General features: G+C 46.6%; 1 protein-coding gene and 2 long non-coding RNA genes across 3 annotated transcripts in view; 1 reads left to right on the forward strand and 2 right to left on the reverse strand.

Moving 5' to 3' along the window:
- Window positions 1–27838, forward strand: part of ZDHHC11B (zDHHC palmitoyltransferase 11B (putative)) — a 54839-nt gene that overhangs the window by 16236 nt on the left and 10765 nt on the right. The window contains exons 8-9 of the mRNA XM_082724583.1: window positions 14543–14658; window positions 16781–16865. Of these exons, the coding sequence (XP_082580709.1) occupies window positions 14543–14658; window positions 16781–16865 (201 nt within the window). The remainder of the gene's footprint in view (window positions 1–14542; window positions 14659–16780; window positions 16866–27838) is intronic.
- Window positions 1092–9024, reverse strand: LOC309861571. Its single transcript, XR_014310027.1, has 3 exons — window positions 8782–9024; window positions 8395–8466; window positions 1092–1938 (listed from the first exon to the last, which is right to left on the reverse strand). It is a non-coding gene; the product is annotated as an uncharacterized lncRNA (long non-coding RNA).
- On the reverse strand, window positions 2471–4716 carry LOC309861569. Its single transcript, XR_014310025.1, has 2 exons — window positions 4248–4716; window positions 2471–3168 (listed from the first exon to the last, which is right to left on the reverse strand). It is a non-coding gene; the product is annotated as an uncharacterized lncRNA (long non-coding RNA).

Consider the following 27838-nt stretch of genomic DNA (forward strand, 5'->3'; position numbering starts at 1 on the left):
GCTCCGGGGGGGGGGGGGGAGACCCGCTTCCGGCCGCTCCCGGGGCGGGGGGGGGGGGAGAGACCCGCTTCCGGCCGCTCCCGGGGCGGGGGGGGAGAGACCCGCTTCCGGCCGCTCCCCGACCCCCGCCCGCCGCGCCCCTGCGTCCCCGCCCCCGGCCGTTCGCGCTCCGTGGCTCCGGGCGACCCGTTCCCGCTTTACTCTCCCGCACGAGCCCTAGAACCGCTTCGTGCGCTTCCGAGACACGCGGGGGTCGAAGTGGGGCTGCCCGAGGCGTTCCCCGGGCGGGAGCAGGCGCGAGGTCACGGGGTCACAGCGCGGCGCCCCCGGCCGGAAGTCGGTCTCCCCCGGGGGAGCGGCCGGAAGTGCCGCCGGTGCGGCGAGGGGTCGCGTCCCGGAGGGGCGGGGGCCGGGGACCCGCCGCTTCTGGCCGCCCCTCGCGCTGCAGCCGCGGCCGGCGCTCGGCGGTGTCTTCCGAGGGACACGGTCGCGGGCCTCCGTGCGTCACGCGCAACCCGTGACCGTCCTGCGCGGCCCCCGGACGCCCTGTGCAGACCTGCCGTGTGCCAGCCGCGCGCTTAACGGGAAGAAACGGGTTACGGAGGGCCGTTCCGTCGTGGGGAGGACGGCCCACCGGTGTGTCCCGGCCGGCCGGAGAAGGCGCTCGCGCTCCTGCTGCAGGCCCTCGTGGCGGGGGCGGACGTCGGGGCGCCGGCAGCGTGCAGCAGCGGCCTTGCTCTAGCGCACAAGTGTCCCTGGGGCGCCCTGGCCGCGAGGAGCCCCTGCCCGGACCCCGCCGGCCTTCAGTTCCCGACAGAGCTGTAGTGTGTCCGGGTGTCCGTTCCTGGGGATCAAGGACTGTTCAAATCCCTCGACCTGATGCCGACCCAGAAACTAAACCCGCACTCAGAGAAGGCTGGCGGCGTGACCCGATGTGGGTCGCTGCTACATGTTGGGGCTCCAGAACTTTGTGAAGGGCTTTCTCAAGTGCTTTTCTCTAATAGTCCTTATCAGATCCGTGTATTGGGAGTGTTTCTTCTGACTGCTCATCTGCTATGGAGGGAGGGTCATATGTATAAAGACCTCTCTTGCCTCATTTCTCAGGGGTTCCACTCAGCTAATGGCCATCAAGTGGTTTGTATCAATGTTCCATTGCTGCATGACAAATATGCACAGATCTAGTGGCTTGAAGCAAGACTCATTATCTCCAGGTGTGCATGGATCACGTGCCTGGGCAAGTGCAGTGGGGTCCATGCCTGGTGCCTCTGGAGGCGCCACCAGGGTACACCAGGTCAGCTTTCCTTTCTGGAGGGAAAGAATTCTGGGGAAGAATTGCTTCTAGGCTGACTCGGAATGCAGATTTGTTGTTTTCCCACAGTTTCCACATTGCCCCGTGGTCTCTAGTGATAACGGGGGTTTGGTCTTTTCACATTTCAGATCTCTTGGACTTCCTCCTCTTCCTCATTTCTCAGCTTGTAAGGGTTTGTGAGATTACACTGGACATACTTGGATAACCAAGGACCATCTCCTGCACTCGTTTTCTAGAGCTGCTGCAACAAAGGAGCCCGGAATGCTGTGGGCTCCAAGGCCCATCCTTGTCCACTCATAACTCAGCCCTGCTGCCCCTGCAGGCTCGTGAACACAGGGGTCCAGGGTGGGGCACCACAGCCAGAGGAGTGACTCTGTGGCCTCTCGCTGGCAAGCGCTTAGAGACCTTTACCGGTGGAGCTGTTGCAGGGTTCCTCACATTGTGTAGTCCACCCCGGAGCACAAAGACAACCTCCCAAGAGCTGCTGGCTCAGAGGCTTTGCAGATGAGGGCGTCACAATAATGGCGAGTGAATGGCATTGGGCAGCCTCAGGGGCACGCTCTGAGCTCACTGCCCAATGCAGGGCTCTTTTTTGCTGAGAGGAGTCTTTCCTTCCTTTTGCCTCATCCCTGCAGAGAAGAACACAAGGATCCCCGGCCACTCCAGAAGTGCCCGAGTCCCTGTTCCACCACTGCCATCCACCCAGAGGGCTCCCTGATGCTAAAGGTGAGCTCAGAGCCATAGGGCAGGGGGTCTGAATCAAGGAGGAGAGCCAAAAGGAGGGTCAGAAAGTGCTTGGAATGGCTTGTTCGACTGATTTGAAGCATTTGTTTGGTCCCTGTTGGGTCCGTTATCAAAGGAACGAGACTGAGACAAAGTTACGCAAAGCCTTATTCTATGCCAAGCATTAGAAGTCAGACTGACTGGCCAGGGCTGCCTCCGAAGAGAGCGACACCCCTTGCTGTTACAGGCTAGTTTTTATAGGGCACAATTGCAGACATCTATGTATGTGGCTTTGGCTGATTGGATGTCTCCTACCTGTGTGTTTTAGTAACGGTTACCTGGAACTGATGCTAGTAACTGTTGAGGTGTTTATTAAACTACAAAATGGCCTTGTTTTAGATATGTGTTTTAGTAATAGTTACCTGGAACTGATATCAATAACTGTTGAGGCATTTATTAAACAACAAAATGTCTACCTAGGCAACATGGAGTCACTATGGCTAAGTAGGCCCAGGCAGGCCCTAGGGGGTTAACGTGGAATCGACCCCAACACCCCCCCCCCCCCGCTTTTCTTTGGAGATTAGTCAATTCTTTGACTTTTTAAAGAATCAGTTAGTGGTTCCCATTAGGATGGGAACCACAGGTTTTGTCCGTTTTATTTCTGTAGTAAGATGCTGGAGTCCCTCGGGTCCTCTATAGGATGACAGTAAACAGTCCCTTCCAATGAGACTTCAAGTTTTTCACTCCGTGGCGGCGTATCCAAACCAAGTCTTTGGGTTGGTAAGGATGTGGTATTTACCTCCGTTTTCAACTCAGTGTAGGCAGTTTGGATCCCTGCATGGGCTCTTTTTCAGACAGACTGTAGTGCTTGTAGTGACTGGAATACAGACTGATCAGTCATTTTTGTTAGGGTAACCTTTTGTAGCCATGAGCAGAGTGGAGGGGGTCTCCCGAACATTATTTTAAATGGGGTAACCTTGGGCGCCTGGGTGGCTCAGTGGGTTAAGCCGCTGCCTTCGGCTCAGGTCATGATCTCAGGGTCCTGGGATCGAGTCCCATATCAGGCTCTCTGCTCAGCGGGGAGCCTGCTTCCTCCTCTCTCTCTGCCTGCCTCTCTGCCTACTTGTGATCTCTCTCTGTCAAATAAATAAAATCTTTTAAAAAAATAAAAAAAAATAAATGGGGTAACCTTGTTTAAGTAGGGTGTACATCGCGCCCTAAGGAGGGCGAAGGGCCAGGAGATCCACCCCCAGTTTTCAGAATTAACTCTGTCAAGGTTTCCTGAAGAGCCCGGCTCATTCTCTCTACCTGTCCGGAACTCTGGAGCCAGTAGGCACAGTGTAGTTTTCAATCCGTGCCCACGGCCTTGGCCAATGCCCGTGAGACTGAACTCACAAATGCTGGGCCGTTGTCTGACCCGATCACAAGAGGCAACCCAAACCTAGGAATTATTTTTTTAGTAGTTTTTGGCTACTATTTCTGCTGTTCCATGCTTGGCAGAAGAAGTTTTTACTCAGTCTGAAGAGGTATCTACAAAACTAACATATTATTTTATTTTTGTAAAATCCACTTCCCAATAAACTCCTAGTTTTTAACCCTTTTTTCTTTTGCTTTTTCCATCCTAGTTTTTCTGCTTTTACTGCCTGACATTGAGCACATCTATTAACTCTATCCTGAGCCATAAGCCCTAATTTAGATACCTGAAATTGCTTGCCCATGAGTTTTTTCAGTTTCTGTGTCCCTAAATGAGTACCCTGATGTATTTGGTTTACTAATTTTTAAAATTTATTTTATTTTATTTTTTAGTCTTTGAGGGAGAATTAACTTTTTTTTTTGTCCTGGTCTTAGCTCAAACCCCTTTATAGTTTAATTTAGTCCATTTTTGTAAATATTTTAAATCTTCCTCTAAATAATCTGGTTTTTCTGGTAGGGCTGGAGCCGGGAGTGTAACCAGTTCTTGAGCCATTTTTCTGGCTGCTTGCTCTGCTGGTTGATCTGCTAATTGGTTTTCTTTTGAAATCAGATCAGTCCCCTTTTGGTATCCCGGGCAATGCATAATGGCCACCTCTTTTGGGTTCCAAATAGTCTGTAGGAGAACCAGGTTTTTTTGGTTTTTATTTATTTATTTATTTATTTTTATTATTATTTTTTTGCTGTTAATAGACCCCTTTCTTTATAAATAGCCCCACGTATATGGAGAGTAGCAAAGACATACCTGCTGTTCCTAGAGATGTGTGGCAGGGCCGCCTTTCAGAGTTCCTGCTCAGGAGAAACCATTGCAGCCACTGCATACCTCTTTTCATCGGCCATGTAGCTACCCCCATCTGTGAACAAAGTCATCTCCACATCCGGGAGGGGAGTGTCTGTGAGATCCGGCCTTATTCCTGTGACCTGGGTTAGGACCTCCCTGCAGTAGTGTGGGTGGGGCAGGGGTATCGGTTGGTTACCTGTTTCCTGGACTCACAGTGAACGTACTCCTTCTTGGAGATCAAAGCCTAAATAAGTGGCTTGTCCCCCGCAAGCATGACTCATAGTCCTCAGCGGCTATTAGCAAGTGCTGTGGTTAGTCAGCTCCTCTGGCAGCAACATGGCTGGATTTAGCACCGCCGGGGACCGGAGAGTCACTTTCAGTTCGTTGAGGAGGAGGGCCTGATACCCCATCACTCGGGCGTTGTTCTTGTCCAGGTGAGCTGACCTTGGAACACTTTCTGTGGGTTGGACCACTCAAGAGCAAAGAGGGGCTGAGACTCGCTTGTATCCTTGAGATCTAAGACAGTGTACATGGTTCTCTTGGGGCTCAGGAGGGAGAGTTGGGTAGAGGGGTTAGGCGCCATTGGGTGGATATCTTTAATCCACTTGTTAGCTTCCCGCAAGTCCTGACCGGGTTGGGACTCCCCAGTTTGGGCCTTTTGACGGGAGCAAAGGTGTGTTCTCTGGAAATCCCTGCCTTTGCTTCCCAGGGCAGGGAGCACTGCCGGACGTGAACAGACACAGGCCAAATTTAAGGTCCTTTCTGTTGTTTGTTTACGTCTTTTTGTGCCATTGGCCCCTTGTACCCAGACCTCCTCTTCAGAGAGTTTTTTCACAGGCTCTAGTAATGATGAAAATGGGGCTCCCGTGTCCATCAAAAAATCAATTGATTTTTCCTCCACCTCAATTTTTACCTGAGGTTTGGGGAGGGGCTCTGAACCATGGTCCCTTTAGTCTCTGGTGGCCGGCATGGCCGTCTTCTTTCTGGGGCCACTCCTCGGCCCAATGTCCTCTTTCCTTGCAGTAAGCACACTGACCTGAAGCTAGGACTTCTCATCAGTTTTGTCTATAATCAGACTAGTTTTTATTGATCATTTTTACCTTTTTCCTTTTTATTGACCTCTTTTCCTTTGCTTTTCCCCCGTCTCATGTAACGCCAAAACTTTAACTATTTTTTCTAGTCTGTTTTTCATCTTTTTGTGTATCTCGGTTGTTAAACACCTTCTCTGCTATTCTCACTAACTCAGTCAAATTTTTCCCTTCAAGTTCTTCAATTTTTTGAAGTTTTCTCCTTATATCTGGGGCTGACTGACTGTCAAAGGCCCTCTGATTTTGGGGCACCTCAGGGTCGATCGGGCTCTACATTTGATAGGCTTCCATAAGCCTTTCTACAAAAGCCCCGGAGACTCATCCTTATCTCGAGTCACCACACTAATCTTAGATAAATTTATGGGTCTCCTTGCAGTCGCATGGAGGCCTCCCAGCAGAGCCTGGCGGTAGAAACATAGACTCTCCTTACCTTTATCAGAGTTTGGGTTCCAGTCAGGGGGTTCCTTTGGGCAGTAGTTCTTCATTCACCGGGGATTGAGGTCCCATGTTACTAATTCTGGTTTAGTTTGAATGTAGTTTTAGTTAGTTCTGGAAATTTTTATCCATTTCAGTTTCAGGATTTCAACATATCGAAGACCTGTATTTGTCCTGGAAGTCTCCCATATGAATTTTCTTCAAGGCAGAATTTATTTTATAAGAAAATTAAAATAATTATAAATGACAAAAATTCAAAATAGATATGGTTTTACAGTTTAACTGACAAGAAAATTAGGTTACTTCTGTGACACATAACATTTCAATAATTACAATATCAAGTTGACCTTATCAAAAGGTTAAAACATTAGGAAATGCATAGAATTTCTATTAATAGTTATAGCATTTACCCATGTGTAACCCAAGGTTTATTAGTGGTTTAGCAGTATTTTTTGAGTAATTAGCATACCAAGGAAAAGCCTTATGAGTCAAAGAGATCTTATTTACAATTTAAATCTTGTTGACAATTGCTAAAATTTAAGTTTTAAAGCACATGCTTAAATAGGATTACAGATAAAACAAAATATAGAAACTGCTTTCTCTGGGCAGGCAAAGAGAAAACCATTTATATTCTCTCCTTAACAGTAGATCAATTAATCTAAGAAAACGTTGGTTGTTTTTTGAACAGAAAAAAGCAGATTTTTTTATACAGTTTTTGTTTTGTTTTGTTTTGTTTTTTGTTTTTTTTTAGTTTATATAATAGTCAACATTTACTTGAGAGGACCACCAATATAGATTTTCCATGACATAGGGCTTTAGTCCTTTTTTTCTTAAGAACAGAAACATTTTACAGGAAAAGATTTATTAGTCTTTTTTTTTTCCTTCTTGTGAATACATCCATCAAAACTGATCTAATATGGTTAAATTTCCAACATATTTCATTGTTTTCTTTCAAACCTATAAACCAGAGCAAATAAAGGTAACTTTCCCCAAGCCTTTTATGACTTACCAAATACCCTCAAGTTTAGTTTTTATTATTTTCTTTCAAGTTCTGGTGCAACCAGATATTTTTATTTTAAGACAAAACTTTTTACTCTCTTAAGCCCTTTTTTTGGTGTGTGTACAATTTTTCTAAACTTACTATCAGTCATCAGTCAACTGCTTTTCCTCTGGTTTTTTAGACAACTTTAAAACTTTTAATAAACACCTTAATGGTGTTTTCTTTTGGTAGTCTAGAATACATGGAGTCATTTCATGTGATTTATTATTCTGAGGTGTTACATTTTAAAATTCATTTTAATTTTAGTCTGTCCTGACCATACCTAAAATTTCTTTTTTGAAGATTTTTCTTCACAAATCTTTTACAACTTTTTTGCATTTAGGTTTTGTCCCAAGCCATTTTAAAAAAAAATTATTTTCTTATTTAGGAAAAAATTACCTTTTATCTTTAACAAAATGTATTTTTTTAATGTATCTCCTACTTTTTACATATAGGGTTGTTTTTCTACTTTTATCAGTCTTAGTTACAGTTAGTAGAATTTTTTATTCTTTAGAAACACTTTAGTCTCTAGTGATGGCTAAGTATTAACCAATTGTGAACAGTTACAACAGAATTCTGTAGATGGCAAATTTATGAGTCAGTTAAACACAAAACTTGTTTACCAACAGATTTAAATAGTTTTAGTTTCTTTGCAGTAAGAAGTTAAAAGCACAAACCTGGTTCCAGTAATTAATGCTTTAGTATTTTATCCCATTTGGTTAAGATATCCCATTTGGTTAGATGTCCAACAAATTTAAGTCCATTTGTCATCCAAGTAAACCTTTAGTGTTTCGGGTTACTAAAGACTTTGAAAGCTATTTTAACAATTACCTATTAAAGCTTTGAGACAGACAATTAATCATTATTTCAGTTATTTCTTTGCTAACAGATTTTAACAAATAACATGAGCTTATTTGACATTCAGTAAACTTTGAAGTTTCACATTTGCTGCTGTAACTTTAAAGACATGTCTATTTTAATTAAACCAACAAACTTAATTTAGTTTAAATTCTGATTTACGTTTCACCTGGACCCACTCCACTTTTAATGTTTGCCTGAGACACGGGGTGGGAAGATCTGGAGTGGGGGGTGTTAGGTCCAGGGGTGCTTTTTTTGTTTCTTGACAGTGAAGAGAGAAGGAGCCGTGGTACAGGAAGCACTGAGGATGGTCTACAAGTCAGTTATGCAGGCTGCACCCAAGCTGGTGCAGAAACAGGAGGAGGAGACAGAAGGCCTCGCCAGCAAGGAGGAGGGGCTAGGCAGTCCAGGTCGGGCCAGAGAAGGCAAGGAACTTTCCCTAAACAAAGGGAGTTTTGGCAGCTCCTTGGGAATATTCCTTAAAGTCTCTGTCTCGAGTTAGACCAACCACAGTTGGCTCCAGTTATAGCCATTAACATAAGAAATGAGCAAGGGAGAAGTCCTACATTTATTAGGAGGAACAGAGAGATGAAAGTCAGAGACCCCTTACTCTCTGGTTGTCCCATTTCTTCAAACACAACAGACAACAAAAAGACAAGACACAGACAACCACAGACCCAGCGGCCCTTACCCAGAACCTGCCGCTGGTGGATATTTTCTCAGTCCCCTACAAACATTCACCAGTGTGGATTTTCTCGGTCCCCTAGGAACGAGTAACAAAACAGAGAACAAAAAGACAAGACAAAGACACACAGACCCAGCGGTCCTCACCCGCTGGTGGGGGTTTTCCCGGCTCCCTACAGATGGGGGTTACCTGGCCCCCTACAGACCCAGATGACCACCTAGGGGTGTCCTAGGACCTAGGACGCACCAGACGATCTACCAGAAGAGGGGTGGGGCATCCCCACATCCACTCCAGCCCTGGGGAGCATGGCTGTGTCCAGCTTCTCCCCGGTGGGCCATACCCTGGAGCTCCACAACCAGACAGACCAGATCTCACAGAATATGGAGATCTTACCTCTGGAGGCTTTTCCCAGAAATTCTGATGCTGGCTCAGTTCTCGTTGTTTGATCCCAGACGAGCCCCCATATGTTGGGTCTGTTATCAAAGGAATGAGACTTAGACAAAGTTACGCAAAGCCTTATTCTATGTCAAGCATTAGAAGTTAGATTGACTGGCCAGGGAAACGAGGCTGAGACAAAGTAAAAGTTATGTAAAGCTTTATTCTATGCCAAGCATTAGAAGTCAGACTGACCAGCCAGGGCCGCCTCCGAAGAGAGCGATGCTCCTTGGTCTTTCAGGCTAGTTTTTATAGGGCACAATTACAGACATCTATGTATGTGGCTTTGGCTGATTGGATGTCTCCTACCTGTGTGTTTTAGTAATGGTTACCTGGAACCGATGCTAGTAACTGTTGAGGTGTTTATTAAACCACAAAATGGCCTTGTTTTAGGTATGTGTTTTAGTAATAGTTACCTGGAACTGATATAAACAAAATGGCCTTGTTTTAGGTGTGTGTTTTAGTAATAGTTACCTGGAACTGATATCAATAACTGTTGAGGCATTTATTAAACAACAAAATATCTACCTAGGCAACATGGAGTCACTATGGCTAAGTAGGCCCGGGTAGGCCTAGGGGGTTAACATGTTTTAACATGGAATCGACCCCAACAGTCCCCAGGGGTGCAGCTCATGTGGGAGCAAAGGTGGGGAGGGGAGGAGAAGAAAAATCGAAGGACAGAAAATGTTCTTAAGTGTGGGGCTTGTATTTTGTGTGTGTGTGTGTGTGTGTGTGAGAGAGAGAGAGAGAGAGAGAGAAACACAGTACAAAAATGGGTTTGCTAAAACTGTGCAATCTACTGCGCTTTAATGAAGGTGCTGCTGTCAGCACCTGACAGGCTTTGGAGTACATGGGATGTATAACGATGGATGGATAATCATAGGGTAAAAAAAATATACAGCAAAACTTTAACAGTGGTAGAACCTAGTGTTGAGTATTTGGGCATTCTTGTACAATCCTTTCAGCTTTTATAGATCTTTGAAATTTTTCATTGAAAAATGGTAGGGAGTCACTGTAGGAAAGAGACGTGGAGTAAGGCATGGGGGGGCATCTGCTCTTCACAGGATCAGGGCAACAGGGTCACTTCCTTTTGCCTCCTTTTGGATCTACTTTCTACAGCTGTCTGGGAGTTTCTGGTGGGCTATTTTAAAACAGGATTTGTGACTATGCTGACTTCTGTAGGTCACAGGTGACTTTACATTCTCTGTGGGAGGAGTTCCATCTCACCACAGTCCCTGCAGGGCATCAGAGGGAGGGCTCCTTGTAATAATTTCGAAGTAGGAAGGTGTTGAAACCCACCTTTAGTAACAATGATATTGTCAACGAAGTCATTTTCCTTGTTGCTCATCTGCTGGAAGTTTAGAAACACATTTAGTGGAAACTATCACATGCCCAGCCTTTCCCCCACCCCGGACTCAGCCACTAAGAGGTGACCCTCACTCCAAGCCATGAGCAGATGGCTACAGACTTTTCTTTGCTGCCGTTAAAACCAGGGTGACCATCTGTCCCAATTTGCCTGGGACTGTCCTGTGTGACACTGGCTTCCAGCCCTGACCATGTGGCTGCCACGGTGACAGCCACTTGCCATTGATCATTATGTTAAATCCCACAAAAGATTCTCCCAGACACAGCTTCCTTATTTCTATTTGGCATCCAACAAGATAGAATCAGGCCAACCTCACCTCCTAGATGCACATAGACATTTAAGACTTGGAGCCGAGATCTTGTTTTGTCCCACTCCTAGCAGGACAATTTCTTGTCATCATTCAAGAACATAGAATATTAAATATGCACGATTACTTTTTACTACACAAATGGTAACATAATAGGCTTGGGTCTCTTAAATTTTTCTATACTTAAAACATCCCAAGGTTGAAACATGCTTTCTTTCTTCCTTCCTTCCTTTCTTTTTTTGAAACATGCTTTCTTAAGAAAGGGAGTTATCATTCTACTTAGTTGACATTCAAAAAGAAATAGAAAATTTGAATAGACATATAACAAAGACAACCGTTAATTTAAGTTTCTCACGAAGATCCCAGGTCCTAATAAATTGATAAATTCTACCTGATATTTTAAGAATAAAATAACAGCAGTCATGCACAGACCTTCAGGACCAGGACCAGAGAAGAAAGCAGCACTTCTCCATTCTCTGTGGTGTCAGTGCGTGACACCAATGCCAGACAGTGTCGTCCCAGAGAGGAGGAATAGGATGAGCTGGAAGCATTCGTGAATATAGAGGCAAATATCTTTAACAAAATATTACCAAACCAAATGTGGTTACAGAGAAACAGCATTATATACCATTACTAATTGAAGTTTATTCCAAGAATGCAAGGTTGGTTTAACATCTGAAAATAAATGAATGTAATAAGTATATTAATAATACAAAGAACATTAAACATGTGAGCATATTGGTCAACCAGAAAAATCTATTTGACGTGATAGCACATCTATGTATGACAAAAACAATTCCACACCCGTGGGCATAGGAAATGCCTGTAATCTGGTAAAGAGTGCCTAATGACTCTTGTATCTAATTCACACTTCATTCATTCTGAATACTTTCCCCTTAAGATTGGGACGAAAGCAAGAATTTCCACTTCAAACTTCTATTTGATGTTTTACTGAAGTTCCAGACAATACAACACAGCAACAAATATAAACTAAAGACATAGATTTCAAAATGAAACCATATTTATTTGCATGGAACATGCTTCTAACAAATCTGTAAAAAAAGTCTGGTAGAAATAAGATGATGAAAAAAAAAAAATAAGATAGCTCCATAAGGTGGTAGGATACAAAATAGATACAAAAATCTCAATTATATTTCTGTAAACTAGCAATGAAGAATCTGAAAATGATAATAAGAAAACCATTCCATTTGAAATAACATTGAAAATAATAAAAATAAGGTAATAAAATAAGAGCCAAATTTGTATACTTAGAGCTAAAAACTATTGAGGGAGATTGAACACAATCTACGTAAACAAAAAGATTTAGAATACTCATGGAATGGAGAACAGAACATTATCTTGAGAGCAAATTCCCCTAAACTGACCTACAGATTTACTGTGATCCCTACTGAATTTCTAGCAAACTTTTTTAAAGGAAATATCAAGCCAATCCTAAAATATATTTCAAAATTCAGAGGACTTAGAGTGGTCAAAATAATTTGGAAAAAGAAGCAGTAAATCAGAGGACTCACACAACTTGCCCTAAAAATTTATGACCGGGGCGTATGTGTGGCTCAGTGGTTTCAGCCTCTGCCTTCGGCTCAGGTCATGGTACCAGGGTCCTGGGATCAAGCCCCACTTTGGGCTCTCTGCTCAGCAGGGAGCCTGCTTCCCCCCTCCCCCTCTGCCTGCCTCTCTGCCTACTTGTGATCTCTTTCAAATAAATAAATAAAATATTTTTAAAAAACCAGAACATTTTATTAAAAAAAATCTATGACCAAGCTACAGGAATCAGGACAGTGTGGGACTGGCATGAGGATAGATGTATGAGCCAGTGGAACAGAGTCGAAACTCCCAAAGTAAAACCTGAGCAGCAGATGTTGAACAGAGGGAGGAGCAATTCAGTGGGGGGGCGGGGGGGGGATGAGAGTATTTTTGATAAACGGTGCTAGAACAACTGGATAACCAGATACAAAAAAAGAGTACAATACCCTATTTCATACCACACACACACAGAGACACACACACACAACTCAAAATCAGTCATAGACCTGAATGAACACTTTAGGAAGAAAACAGAGTAAGCTCTTTGTGAGCTTGAGTTAGGCAAAGTTTTCTTTAATAGGATACCAAAACACTACTCAGCCAAAAAATGAAAAATTGGACTTCATAAAAAATAAAGCATTTGCTCTTTGAAAGTCACCATTACAAAAACAGAAAATGTAAGTCACAGGCTGGAATAAATATTTGCCAGCCATGTACTTGCATCTAGAATATATATAAAGAATTCTCAAAACTTAGTAAGGAAAACAGCCCCATTTTTAATATTAACATCTAATGCATTATTTGTCCCACGAGTACAGGTCTGTGAATTGTCAGGCTTACACAATTCACAGCACTTACCATAGCACATAACTTCCCCCAAGTCCATCACCCTGCCACATTGTCCCTAACCCCCTCAGCAACCCTCAGTTTGTTTCCTGAGATTAAGAGTCTCTTATGGTTTGTCTCCTCCACACCCCATCTTGTTTCATTTTTTCCCTCCCTAGTTCCCCCAAATCTCCTGCCCTGCCTCTTAAATTCCTCATATCAGGGAGATCATATGATAATTGACTTATTTCGCTAAGCATGATACCCTCTAGTTCTATCCATGTTGTTGCAAATGGCAAGATTTCATTTGTGGAATACTATGCAGCCATATATATATGTATATATATCACATCTTCTTTATCCATTCATCTGTTGGTGGACATCTTGGCTCTTTCCATAGTTTGGCTATTGTGGACATTGCTGCTAGAAACATTGAGGTGCATGTGTCCCTTGGGATCACTACATTTGTATTTTTGGGGTAAGTACTCAGTAGTACAATTGCTGGGTCATAAGGTAGCTCTATTTTCAACTTAAAAAAAAAGATTTAATTTATTTATTTGACAGACAGAGATCACAAGTAGACAGAGAGGCAGGCAGAGAGAGAGGTGGAAGCAGGCTCCCTGCTGAGCAGAGAGCCCAGGACCCTGAGATCATGACCTGAACCGAAGGCAGAGGTTTTAACCCACTGAGCCACCGAGGCACCCTATTTTCAACTTAAAAAAAAATCATTTATTTATTTGACAGAGAGAGACACACCAAGAGAGGGGACACAAGCAGGGGGAGTGGGAGAGGGAGAAGCAGACTTTCTGCTGAGCAGGGAACCCATTGAGGGGCTCCATCCTGGGACCCTGGGATCATGACCTGTGCTGAAGGCTGACACTTAACCACCAGGCACCCCTATTTTCAGCTTTTTGAGGAACCTCCATGCTGTTTTCCAGAGTGGCTGCACCAGCTTGCATTCCCACCAACAGTGTAGGGGGTTCCCCTTTGTCCGCATCCTCACCAGCATCTGTCATTTCCTGACTCATTAATTTTAGCCATTCTGACTGGTGTGGGGTGATATCTCATTGTGGTTTTGATTTGTATTTCCCTGATGCCGAGTGATGTGGAGCACTTTCTCATGTGTCTGTTGGCCATCTGGATGTCTTCCTTAAAACAGCTCTACTTTTAAAATGGGGAAAAGATTTTAATGGTCTCCACCAAACAGGATATATGGGTGGCAGATAGTCACCCGAAAAGGAGTTCCATGTCATTTACCATCCGGAAAATGCGAATCCATGCCGCAGCCCTGCCAGTTAGCAGGACCCGGTGGGAAAGGCTAATGGCGCTGAGTGCCGGGGGGACCCTGAGAAGCCAAAGCCCGAGGGGCAGCAGTTGGAAGTCACAGGGGAACCGGAAAGCGATGCCACTTCAGAAAGCCATTTGGCGGTTTCTTAGAGCTCGGACTCTGCTCTTACCATTTGCCCAGCAGTCCCGCTCCCAGGCTCCCACCAAAGAGGACCGCGGCTGCCTGTGCTCACGGGGTGCGTGTGGGACGAGGGGTGCTGTCCCTCTGGGGGACCCCGGCCTGAGTCTCTGAGACAGGGTCACTCCACACTGACTAAAAACGGACTGGATTTTCTGAAGGAACGTGAGTATCACCTGCTTCCCCTCTTTGTTCATTTTCATTCATGCAGTGCGCAGACCGCGGCCAGAGCCCATCCGCACAGAGGCGCGTGGTACACTCGCCAGAGTCGTTTGATGTGTGTGAATGTGGGCTTCCTGCTCTTCGTAACTCAAATGACTTTGGAAGGTAATTCATCTCTGATGGGATATTTTTAAATAATGTGTAACGTCGTCACACTCAACCCTAACCCGGGTTCACCGCCTTGTTCTCCAGTCCGTCCACACCGTTAACTTCTGAACGGACAGGAGGAAGTCAGAGCTCACTGATTGTGTCGGTCAGAGAACACGTGGGGAGTTGAGTCCGAGCCTCCTTAGGACGGCTCCTCATACCTGGTTTCACGTTGCTCCGAGAGCCCCAGAGCGCCGCACGCATGCACACATGCACACATGAAATCGCAGAGGCAGAAAGTGGCCCACGGTGAAGGTCACAGTCGAGGCTGCTACTCACTGTACAACACGCACTGTCTGCACACAGGACTGTGCTGTTGTGAAAAGTCACCGAGACACAGGAACTGGGCTCCCATTCCAGTGAGTGTCTTAGTTCACAGGGCTGTCGCCCCAAAGGGCCACAAAGTCAGGGGCATAAGCCACCAGACTGTGGTCTCACTGTTCTGGGGGCCGGAGCCTGAAATCACAGGGGGTGGGCAGGGTCAGGGGCCTGTCAGGCTCTCTCCTTGGCTTTCGGATGGCAATTTTCTCCTTCTGTCTCCACATTTCCTATTTTGTCCCTTTCCAACAAGAATAATTGAAAATTGGTGCACCAGGATCATAAATTTCCACCTTAAAAATTTTTCAGATTGCCACATTATTGAGTATTTATTTTAGAAAATTTGGCACTTATCAATATGCCCAGTGTGCAGGCAGAAGTCGTTCCTTCCTCTGTCCACCAGTGTCCGCTGCTGGCGTTTTGACTGGGGTCTTTCAAGTCTCCCACATAGAGTGTCTCCATGTGCATCACACACATAACTTTTTCTTTTAAAAAATTATAACCCTGTTGTTTACCTCCTTAGGGGCCTGCTTTAAAATTCCGTGTATTGTGAGGTTTGTCGTGTTAAAAGAAAGCACCCCGAATTCACTGTCCCACCTGGAAGGTGTACCCTGCTTCTCATCACTGGGATCTTCTTGTTTAGATACAGTTTGGCCTCTCTGCCCCGAAAGCTGGGCGACTTGGGGGAAGGGAGCACTAACGTGTCAGGGAGCACAGGTGGCCTTACAGACCCCTGGACGTGGCAGGCGCTAACACCTGGGCAGCCGTTCTTTGCAGCGGGAAGCATTTCTAGGGTAACTGGGACTTCGTGCTGGGCGGGGCCGGTGGGGGCCTGGGTGTGCCCGCAGCCTTCGGGTCACGCCCACTGCGCAGACCAGAGCCTGCGCCTGCAGACCCGGCTGTCTACACCTCTTGATGCTCAGAGCTGTGTGTAAGCAGCTGTGGGTGCTTATGGAGTCACAACTCCATAACCGATGTTAATCGTGGGCGCATTTTAGAGGAAGCTCGGGGCCGGGCTCTGGGGGTCGCCATTGGCCTGTCTCATTCGCACAATCCCTTCTGGGCCATGTGCCTACCGGAGCACATTCCACAGGCGGCCCCACAGAAATGACCAGACGGAGAAATGGAGAGGGGAGGGGCCCCACATCTGAAGCTAAGCTTCCAGAACTGTGTGGGACCTCCATCCCACCAGCCCTCGCCGGGGCCCGTCCTGTAGCCGCCCAGCCAGCGAGCCTGAGCAGGGGCTCCAGACGCCTGCTCCACATCATAGGCCCAGGACAGGGACATTGGGGCCCCGAGTCTTACAGGACAGCAGTCAGTGTGTGGCCGCGGTTGCATTCATGCCGGGAGGTGCTGGAGACGAACGCACTTGTCGGCTCCGTAGGGACACTGACAGAATTTGTGTCCCCTTCAGCCTGCAAGTCATGGTGCCGGGCTGGGTGTCTCCAAGTCATTCTTCCTTGTGTCTCGGGGGCCCCTCAGCGGGCCCTGCTATGTCGTTCCGCATCCCCCTGGCATGTGGTGGAGATCCAGGGCGCACAGCACCACCTGCCCGTCGCCGTTCAGAGTCCCTGCTGCTGGTGCAGCCCCTCCTCTCAGGGGGCGGGGGTCTCCCGGCGCGCAGCAGGCCTGCGGGCTGTGGAAGGAGGGGAAACCACAGTAAGGGGCCCGCAGCATGCTGTGGCCGGCGGCTGTCAGCAGCTGTCCGCCTTCCCTTTCTTGCTGATGTGTGTCTCCACTTCCTCCTGCCCCATCCCACCAGGGTTACGTCCAAGGAGCTCCTGCTGTCGGATACGCTCTCCCGTCAGCTGTCCAGTACCGTGTTCCCAGGGAACTTGGGGCCAACGGTAGGTGAGGGGCGGCCATGCATGAGCCTCAAATACAGGAGGGAGAGCCAACAGAGGGTCTAAGCCTCCCCACAAGAGCTGGGGGGAGGGCAGGGTTGGCTGGTTTAAAGTAGTTCCAGTGTTCTTAGGGATGCAGCTCCGACAGGGACAGAGGTGGGACGGGGAGTATGAGGGAAGGAAGGTGAAGACACAGAAGTTCTAAATTGTGGGGCACGTGTTTGAGGGAAGCATGATCGAAACGTGGGCGTGACTGGAACAGAAGCATCCCGTGTGCCTGGGATGTGTGTGGACGTGTGCAGCCAGCCTGCAGCCAGCTCCTGGGGGACTTGCCTGGGATGTGTGTGGACGTGTGCAGCCAGCACTGTATGTGTGTGGACGTGTGCAGCCAGCCTGCAGCCAGCCGCTGGGGGACTTGCGGCCTGTCCCCCAGGATCCCGGCACCACGCACTCCCACCGCGAGGGCTCCCCTGCTCCTTGCCCAGGTCGACACACAGCCCGCTCTGTTCGTTAGTAGCCGGGACTCAGAGTTCCATGTGGGAGACGCCGGAGGCCGGTCTTCAGTGGGGACTGGGTGTGACTGGCCACGTCACAGCTTAAACCATGGTTAACACAATGGGGCACGACCCCTCCCCGCCGCTCACTCCCATCCAGCCTCCTGCCATACCTGGAGACCGTGGTGGCACTGCGCTCCGTTCCATCGGCACCCCACCCTACCGTCCCTTCTGGGTGCCACACAGCTTCTTCTGAGTGGCAGGAAGGACAGTGTTCAAGAACAAAGTCACGATGACCAGGCAGGTACTGACAGCGTGGCCCACCTAGTTGTCGTGTGTGTCCAGATGAATGCGTTCAAGCCCTCTTCTCCCAAGTCTGGCTCCCGAGCTCCCCTCCAGAATGCGTGGTAGAGCAGTCTCAGGGACATCTTATCCCCAGTCTCAGGTATCCGAGTCTGCCCTGACCATTCACGGCCATCCTGCTGGACACTACCCCTCATCACATTTAACTCCTTTGTGGATTATCTGAGACAGACCATCTTTCCCACTTTGATGCCAAAGATTGGATAAGGCTGGGCTCACCTCCTAACTGTGGGCAGAGCTTTGAGACCTCAATAGCTCAGACCCTACCCCCTCACACCCAGGAGGACGCATTCTCTTTGGCATCCAAGAAGGTAAATACCAAATATGCATATAGGGCTTTCTAATGCAACAGTAGTGACAGCATGGACTTGGGTCTCTTAAACATTTGTACACTTAATTCTAAATCTTCCAAAGTTGAAAAATGCATTCTCACTTAAGAAAGGTAGTTCCCTTTCCAGTCAGTTTGTACAGATTAGCAAACCTAAACAAATAAAAATAGAGAATCCCCAGCCCTGGTAGCTACACTGTTGAATTCTAAATTTTTATCCTAATTAAAAAATAACAGTTGTACACAAGCTCTTTCAAAAACAGAGGAAGGGAAACCCATTCTGTGAGGCCAGTTTCAACCCGATACCAAAACCAGACAATGTCATCACAAAAGAATACAATGAAGCAAGATCCTTGAAGAAAATATAGATAGAAACCATTGAGTAAATATTAGCAGGCCAGATCTAGCAACACGCTCAAGTACCATGGCTATGTGAAGACCGGTAGGTCTTATACAAAATATTAACAGTGAAGGTCAATAATAATATAATGATGTCAATTCAGAAAAAGGAGTTGCCAGAAAGAAACTCTCATTCAGGAGCACCTGGGTGGCTCAGTCGTTAGGCGTCTGCCTTTGGCTCAGGGTATGATCCCAGGGTCTTAGGATCGGCCCCGCATCAGGCCCTGCTTGGTGGGAAGTCTGATTCTCCCTCTCCTACTCTCCCTGCTTATGTTCCCTCTCTTTGTGTCTTCTCTGTCAAATAAACAAATAAAAATCTAAAAAAAAACAAAAACAAAAACAAAAAACCTCTCATTCATGATAAAAAAAATATTCTCAGCAAATTAGGAATGAAGTGAAAAGATTTACATTCTGACAATGAACAGCTATGAAATACATTGCACTTCCTGGTGAAAGACTGAATACTCTCCCTCTTCTGACTGGGGACAAGGCAAGGATGTCCACACTCACTACTTTTATCTAACATTGTACTAAAGTTCCAACCAGTGAAATAAAATGAAAAAAGGAATAAAGAATAGAAAGTTAAACTGTTAATCACAGACAACGTGATTCTAAAACAAAACAAAGCAAGAAACTACTGGTAATAAAATAGCTTTGTAAGAAGCAGCTGAAGAGCTCTCCAGTAAGCTCCAGGACATTTATCTTCAGTGTTACTCAGAACACATCTGAATTCCGCTACTGTCCCCACCTGGCTCCAGGAAACTCCGTGTGCCTCCAGCCATCTCTACAGCAAATCATTTCAGCTGTGGTCAAAGTTGAAATTTTTCAGTTGTGCTAGTTGACCTAGAAATGTTGTATGTAATTTACCATTTTCTGGAATGGAAACAGTTGCTAAAAAATAAATACCTTTTGGGGTGCCTGGGTGGGTCAGTGTGTTAAGCGTCTGCCCTCAATTTCAGCTCAGATCATGATCTCAGGATTGTCAGACTGAGCCCTGAATCAGGCTCCTCACTGGGCGTGCAGCCTGATTAAGATTCTCTCTCTCTCCCTCTCCCTTTGCCCTCCTCTCTCTCGTTCTCTCTCTCCTGCTCCAAAATATCTCTTTTGACTTTGTCTTATTAAAAAAATAGCAAGTTCAATGATATTTCTATATTTGGCAAAAATTAAATTGAAGGCAATATTAAGTATTCCATTAACAGTGACATTAAAGATAATAAATTTAACAAAACTGGAGTAAAAAATACCAAGAGGGTCTATTTTTTAAAAAGGAAACCAACATGTTGATCATGAAATGTGTGTGGAAATTCAGAGGACCTGGAGTAGCAGAACAATTTTCAAAAGAGAACAAATTGCAAGAATTGTACAACACTGACTTCAAAATTTACTAAAAACCTACAGAAATCAGGACAGTGTAGTACTAGCATAAGGATAGACAAGTCAGTGGAATAGAATAAAAATTCTAGGAATAGGCCTTTATGTTTATGGTTAATTGATTTTAAACAAAGGTGTCAAGACAATTCATTAGAGAGAAATGATACTTTCAACAGATGGTATTAAAACAACTGGATAGCCATCTTGAAATAAAAATAACTTAATACCATACTTCAACTATATAAGTAACTCAAAACTGATCATACACCCGAATTTAGGAGGTAAAACTTTAAAACTTCTAGAAGAAATGATAAATTGTGATTTTGTGTTAGGCAAAGTTTTCTTTGATATGATACAAAAAGCACTATCTACTAAAGAAAAATATGGTATATGTAATTATTGTGAAATGTCAAATTAACACATCATCCACATCATCATCTTACATAGTTACCTTTCCTGTAGGTATGTGTGAGAATGCTTAAGATCTACTCTCTTAGCAAATTTGATGTGCAGTTGTCATGATGTACATGATGATAGGTTTATTTTTAAAAGTATTCCTTTGGTTAAATCTATTAATGAGCTTTTGACCCAGGTATTGTGCTCCTGAGAATGCAGGCTTCCTGGATTCAACCTGGCTCTGCCCGTAACCTTAAGCAGGAAACCTAATTTGTCTGTGCTGGTCTCCCCCTCTAAAGGAGACAACAAAATTATCTCCCTATAAGGATTTTGTAAGGATTAAATGAAGATAACTTAGGAACCACTCAGTTGTTTAATATTATTACCTGAAGGAGTCAATTATAAATGTGGACAAAGCAGACCAGATGGACATCACAGATATATTCAGAACATTCCATCCAAAAGCAACAGAACACACCTTCTTCTCTAGCACATATGGAACATTCTCCAGAACAGGTCACATCTTGGGTCACAAATCAGGTCTCAACTGGTACCAAAAGACTGGATCATTCCCTGAATATTTTTGGACCACAATGCTTTGAAACTTGAACTCGAGCACAAGAAGAAAATTGGAAAGAACCTAAATACGTGGAAGCTAAAGAGCATCCTACTAAGGAATGAATGGGTCAACCAGGAAATTAAAGAAGAATTGAAAAAATTCATGGAAACAAATGATAATGAAAACAATGGTTCAAAATGTTTGGGACACAGTAAAGGTGGTCATGAGAGGAAAGTATACAGTGATACAAGCCTTTCTCAAGAAACAAGAAAGGTCTCAAGTACACAACCTAACCCTACACCTAAAGGACCTGGAGAAAGAACACCAAAGAAAGCTTAAACCCGGTAAGAGAAGAGAAATCATAAAGATCAGAGCAGAAATCAATGAAATGGAAACCATAAAAATAGTAGAACAAATCAACGAAACTAGGAGCTGATTCTTTGAAAGAATTAATAAGGTTGATAAATCCCTGGCCAGACTTATCCAAAAGAAAAAGAGAAAGGACCTAAATTAATAAAATCATAAATGAAAGAGGAGAGATCACAACCAACATCAAAGAATTACAATTATAAGAACATATAAGAAACTATATGCCAACAAATTAACAATTTAGAAGAAATGGATACATTCCTAGAAACATATACACTACCAAAAATGAACCAGGAAGCAATAGAAAACCTGAACAGAACCAGCAAGGAAATTGAAGCAGTAATGAAAAATCTCCCCAAAACAAGAATCCAGGCCAGATGACTTCCCAGGGGAATTCTACCAAACATTTAAATAATTAATACTTATTCTTCTGAAATTGTTCCAAAAAATAGAAATGGAAGGAAAACCTCCAAACTCATTTTATGAGGCCAGCATTACCTTGATCCCAAAAGCAGACAAAGATCCCATAAAAAATGAGAATTACAGACCAATATCCCTGATGAACATGGATGCAAACATTCTCACCAAAACACCAGCCAATAGTAACCAACAGTACATTAAAAGGATTATTCACCATGACCAAGTGGGATTTATTACAGGGCTAATGGTTGGTTCAACATCCACAAATCAATGAGATACAGCACATTAATAAAAGAAAGAATGAGAACCACATGACACTCTCAATAGATGCTGAAAAGCACCAGACAAAGTACAACATTTGGGCGCCTGGGTGGCTCAGTGGGTTAAGCCGCTGCCTTCGGCTCAGGTCATGATCTCAGGGTCCTGGGATCGAGTCCCGCATTGGGCTCTCTGCTCAGCGGGGAGCCTGCTTCCTCCTCTCTCTCTCTCTGCCTGCCTCTCTGCCTACGTGTGACCTCTCTCTGTCAGATAAATAAATAAAATCTTAAAAAAAAAAGTACAACATCCTTTTTTGATCAAAAGTCTTCACACTGTAGGGATGGAGGGCACATTCCTCAATATCATCAAAGCCGTCTATGAAAAACCCACCGTGAATATCATTCTCAATGGGGAAATACTGAGAGCTTTTCCACTAAGGTCAGGAACACAGCAGGGATGTCCATTATCACCACTGCTAGTCAATATAGTACTAGAAGTCCTAGCCTCAGCAATCAGACAACAAAAAGAAATAATAGGCATCCAAATTGGCAAAGAATAAGTCAGACTCTCACTCTTTGCAGATGATATGATGCTTTCTGTGGAAAACCCAAAAGACTCCACTCCAAATCTGCTAGAACTCATACTGGAATTCAGTAGAGTGTCGGGATATAAAATCAATGCACAGAAATCGGTTGCATTTCTATATACCAACAACAAGACAAAAGAAAGAGAAATTAAGGAGTCTATTCCATTTACAATTATACCCCAAACCGTAAGATAACTAGGAATAAACTTAACCAACAAGGGAAAAAATCTGTACTTAGAAAACTATAATGTTCTTATGAAAGAAATCGAGGAAGACACAAAGAAATGGATAAAACATTCCATGCCTATGGATTGGAAGAACATATATTGGGGAAATGTCTATGCTACCTAGAGAGATCTACACATTTAATGCAATCCCTATCAAAGTACAATCAACTTTTGTCACAGAAATGGAAAAAATAATCCTAAAATTTATATGGAACCAGAAAAGACCTGAATAGCCAGAAAAATGTTGAAAAAGTAAAGCAAAATTGGTGGCATCACAATTCCAGACTTCAAGCTCTATTACAAAGCTGTCATCATCAAGACAGTATGGTACTGGCACAAAAACAGGCGCGTAGATCAATGGAACAGAATTAGCCCAGAAATGGACCCTCAACTCTGTGGTCAACTAATCTTTGACAAAGCAGGAAAGAATGTCCAATGGAAAAAAGACAGTCTCTTCTACAAATGATGTTGGGAAAATTGGAAGACCACATGCAAAGAAGAATGAAACTGGTCCATTTCCTTATACCACACACAAAAATAAACTCAAGATGGATGAAAAACCTCAATGGGAGGAAGGGATCCATCAAAATCCTTGAAGAGAACACAGGTAGCAACCTCTTTGACCTCAGCCACAGCAACTTCTTCCTAGAAACATTGCCAAAGGCAAGGGAAGCAAGGGCAAAAATGAAGTAGTGGGACTTCATCAAAATCAAAAGGTTTTGCACAGCAAAGGAAACAGTTAAAACCAAAAGACAACCGACAGAATGAGGAAGAAGATATTCTTCTTCTCAAAAGAAGTTCTCAAAAGACAAGTTCTCAAAAGAAGAAGAATATGGGAGAAGATATTCGCAAATGACATATCAGATGAAGGGCTCATATCCAAAATCTATAAAGAACTTCTCAAACTCAACACCCAAAGAACAAATCAAGAAATGGGAGAGGACATGAACAGACATTTCTACAGAGAAGACCTCCAGATGGCCAACAGACACATACATGAAAAAGTGCTCCACGTCACTCGTTTTCAGGGAAATACAAATCCAAACCACAATGAGATATCACCTCACACCAGTCAGAATGGCTAAAATCAACAAGTCAGGAAATGACAGATGCTGGCGAGGATGCAGAGAAAGGGGAACCCTCCTACACTGTTGGTGGGAATGCAAGCTGGTGCAGCCACTCTGGAAAACAGCATTGAGCTTCCTCAAAAAGCTGAAAATAGAGCTGCCCTAAGACCCAGCAATCGCACTACTGGGTATTTACCCTAAAGATACAAACGTAGTGATCCGAAGGGGCACGTGCACCCGAATGTTTATAGCAGCAATGTCCACAATAGCCAAACTATGGAAAGAACCTAGATGTCCATCAACAGATGAATGGATAAAGATGTTGTGTATATACACAATGGAATACTATGCAGTTTCTTAATCTCAGGAAACAAACGGAGAGTTGCCGGGGGCTGGGGGTAGGGACGGGGCGGCTGGTGATGGACAGTGAGGAGGGTGTGTGCTATATCAAGTGCTGTGAAATGTGTGAGACTGCTGAATCACAGACCTGTACCCCTGCTACAAATGACACCTTATATGTTAATTAAAAAAATGTGGGCAAAGCTTTATGCAGAGGTGTTCACTATCACATTGTTTATAATAACAAAAACTCTGTAACAATCAAAAAACACAAAATCAAGTGAGTCATTAAGCAGCATAGGCTGAATGTCTGACTTGGAAAGATGATGCAGCCGCTGGAGAGTCTGGCTGTGGAAACTATGTAAGGAGTTCTTCAAAAGATTTTATTGCTGGAGTGGGAGAGAGCTCGCAGGGGCGGGGGGGAGAGGGCCAAGCCGACTCGCCGCTGGGCAGGAGCCCCACCCAGACCCTGAGATCATGACCTGAGCCGAAGGCAGAGGCTCCACCGACGGAGCCCCCCAGGCGCCTCTTTAATAATACTGTTTAAATGCTTATGATATAATAATGGGGAAAAGAGGTATGAAATTACATTTATGGCAAATTTACGATTGTATAAAGCAAAACAAATCCTACGAATGGGGAAATCAAGATTGACAGGAAATGCCGAGAAACGCATTCGGATGATGGAACTCTGGGTACGTTTTAGTTTTCTCTATTTTGCAAAGGGTTAAGTATATTCACCTGATTCTTAGAGTGAAAATATATGAAATAATATTTAAAATTGTTTTACAATTTAAAAAGAAGGAAAAGGAAACATGGTGCGTTGGACTTCATCAAAAGCCTGGCTCAGAGTTGAACAAGCCCAGGTGAAACGATGTTCAGCATCATTGCAGGAAAGCAGGAGGCAGCCCCAGCACGAGGGCCCTGTCCCCGCTACAGGGACAGCTGCACAAGGCTGTCTGAGCCCGTCGGTGCTGACCAACAGAGCCGTGCCCGTCGCCGCGGACACAGACGGTGCCTTCAGTGACAGACCCCAGATCCCCCAGTCTGGAGGCTGGAAGCCTGAGACCCAGGGGCCATCAAGGTTGGGTCCTTCTGATGCCTCTGTCCTCCACGCCCCACCGGCGTCCTGGAAGAGCCCTTTCTCTGTGCACCTCCGTCCCTGCCGCTGTCACCTCACACGCAGACCCATCACCAAGGTCAGGGCCGCCTGGTGACCTCACTTAACATGTACCCTCCGTATGAACCCCATCGCCAACGTGGGCGCACTCAGGGCACCTGGGTGTCGGGGCGCCGGGCGAGAAGCAGGAGGGCTCAGAGTGAGGCTGGGGCCCAGGGCGGGGAGGGAGGTGCGCTCCTGTGCTGACCGCTTCCCTGGACCCCAAATGAGCTTCTGATGACGTGGGTTTTGAGAGTGAGCTCTGTGTCAGGCACTCCTCTGTTCTCATGTCGCAGACTTATCATTTGCATCCTCACAGGACTCAGGCAGCAACCCGACGTCCCCTGCCCTTGGGTAAGTGTGCGAGCGTCCCGGATGGTTTCTCCTGACTGAAAAACAGCCGCATGCCCATCCGACCCGCCGCGGAAGACCACAGTGGAAGGCCTCATGGTGCCGTGGTCATGGACTGGGGGACAACACTGTGTCCCCGAGGTCACGGGTGTGGACAGCCTCTCAGGCTGCTCATCGCACTGGCTTCACATGGAGAGTTCAGGCGGCGCTCCTTGGCCTCGCCCCCTGCGACGGGAGCTGGTGGCAAGCCCCAGGGGGGGTCCGCTGTTCTTCTGCACCTAGAAGGGCGGGGGGGCAGCGGGCGGAGGGCGCAGGCCCTTGCCGTGTTGCCACGGCGCCGGGCCGCGTTCGGCTTGTCCTTTGGCCCTTTGGTCTTTGTGGGGCTGCGAAGTCAGCACCGCAGCTGCGTGCACAGGCCCCCGGGGGCACATGGCCTTTCGACCCTCAGTGCTGCAGGCGCAGAAAGTGGCCCCGGACCGATCGTCGCCTGGTTTCCAGCACACGTTTTAAAGGGTGAGATCAGGGGACTTCTGTCCCCATGACCGACCGCAGCAGGACAGGTCGCCTTCCCCTGCAATACTGAGCAAGAGGAGAGGGTCGCGCTGCAACCATTAGTGAGGGCGGGGTCTCTACACCACTCACCCGAGCCCGCCGCGAGGGGACAGCGCTGGGAAACACCGTCCTGGCTGGTCTGGAGATCTCGTGTCCTTCCTCCAGCGCCATCGAATGCAATTTAAAATAAAATTAAAAAGGACAAGGCATTTCCTTGACTCTCACTCACCAAACACAGAGACACACAGGCCTCACTCTGGGCCCCCTCGACCCTGGCCCGGTCCCCACCTGCTGAGCAGGGTGTGGGAGAGGCGGCCCCCAGGGAAGCACATGCCCCTCCCCCTGTACCGCCCCCTGCTCTCCCACACCCCTGCTGCCACGGCCCTGGCCCAGCCTCCTGTGGTGGGGGTGCTTGCTGGGACCACGAGGGACATGGTGCTGATGGAGTCAGCGGGCCATGCTGGGGACGCGGGCAGGGATGAGGACAGGATACTGGAGGGGACATGAGGGAGGCTGCTCTCTTGCTCAGAAGACAGACCCACACTTGGTGCCCGTGGGAACTGGTCCAGGTTCCCCTGGGGCCCCTGAGACCCCCTGGATGGTCAGGGTGCTGGTGTCGTCCTGTACCCAGCTGGCTTCCTGTGTCCCGGCCCGGCAGCCCTGGCTCTGGGGGCAACTAGAACACTATTAGTGCTTTCTTGTTGTGCCAGATGTTTCTGTGGTGACTTAACTGTTTGGATCCAGGAGACCAGTCGGCACTGGAGACCCCCCGCACCCCCACCCCTGCTCCTTGGGCCTCATCGGCCATAGCCGGTGTGGTCTCGGGGCTAGAGGCCAGGCCGGTGGAGAACACGCTCACCCAGGGCCCCGGGGGCACCCATCGTGGCCACGTGTTGGTAGAAGGTCGTGCAGAGTCTCCTCCTGATGGTCTGACGGACCTGTGGGTTTGTTTCTCTGTCGGGGATGCTCAGTTCTCGGACTGTGTGGAAACTGGCCAGTCAGAATGAACACGAGCCAGGAGGACCTGTCCCACGGACAAAGCTCCTTCTGTCCCGTGTTAAAGGATTTCACGCAGGGACTCGGTTTTCCTTTTCTGCTGGCGGTGGAAGCGTAGGGCCCTCCCCACGGGAGCCTCCGGCCTGACTCCCCCACGCCCTCCAATAGCCTCCCAGGCTCTTCCTGTTCTTGAGACCACAGACAAGAGGGGACCCTAGCAGGGGGACGTCCTGCTCACCCCACACACTCACCCCACGGGGAAGGCCTCCTTGGTGACGGGTTTCTCCTTCCTGTCCCGCCCTAGCAGACCCAGGCGGAAGGTGCTCCTGTCGCTGTCCAGGTCCTCAGGTGTGAGCTCCGCCACCACCACCACCAGCCCTGGGAGCGCCCTGTCACTGAAGGTGACCCCAGGGCTGAAGCTGATGACCCAGCTCAGATGTAGGGGTGAGAGCCCCCCGCAGGGCTTGGGTCCCCCACAGCTGGGGTCCGCATTGTATTCTGAAGACTGGTTGCCCTCATGCTCCAAGGCACCAAGGGTGTTGCCCCCCAGCCAGGGAGGCCCAAGTGGTCAGGACAATGCTCTCGAACCCTTGGCTTTGAGCTCAGCAAGCTCGCTCCCAACCAACGGAACTCAGATCCCGGCCTCAGACGGCCATGCATGGTCACTGAGTCCACACCCCAGTCCAGCCTGGGACCTTCTCCTCATGTCAGGCTTGGTCCAGAACTCACATCCGATCCTGAC

The sequence above is a fragment of the Mustela nivalis genome (assembly GCF_964662115.1).
Source record: "Mustela nivalis genome assembly, chromosome: 3".
Lineage (NCBI taxonomy): Eukaryota > Metazoa > Chordata > Mammalia > Carnivora > Mustelidae > Mustela > Mustela nivalis.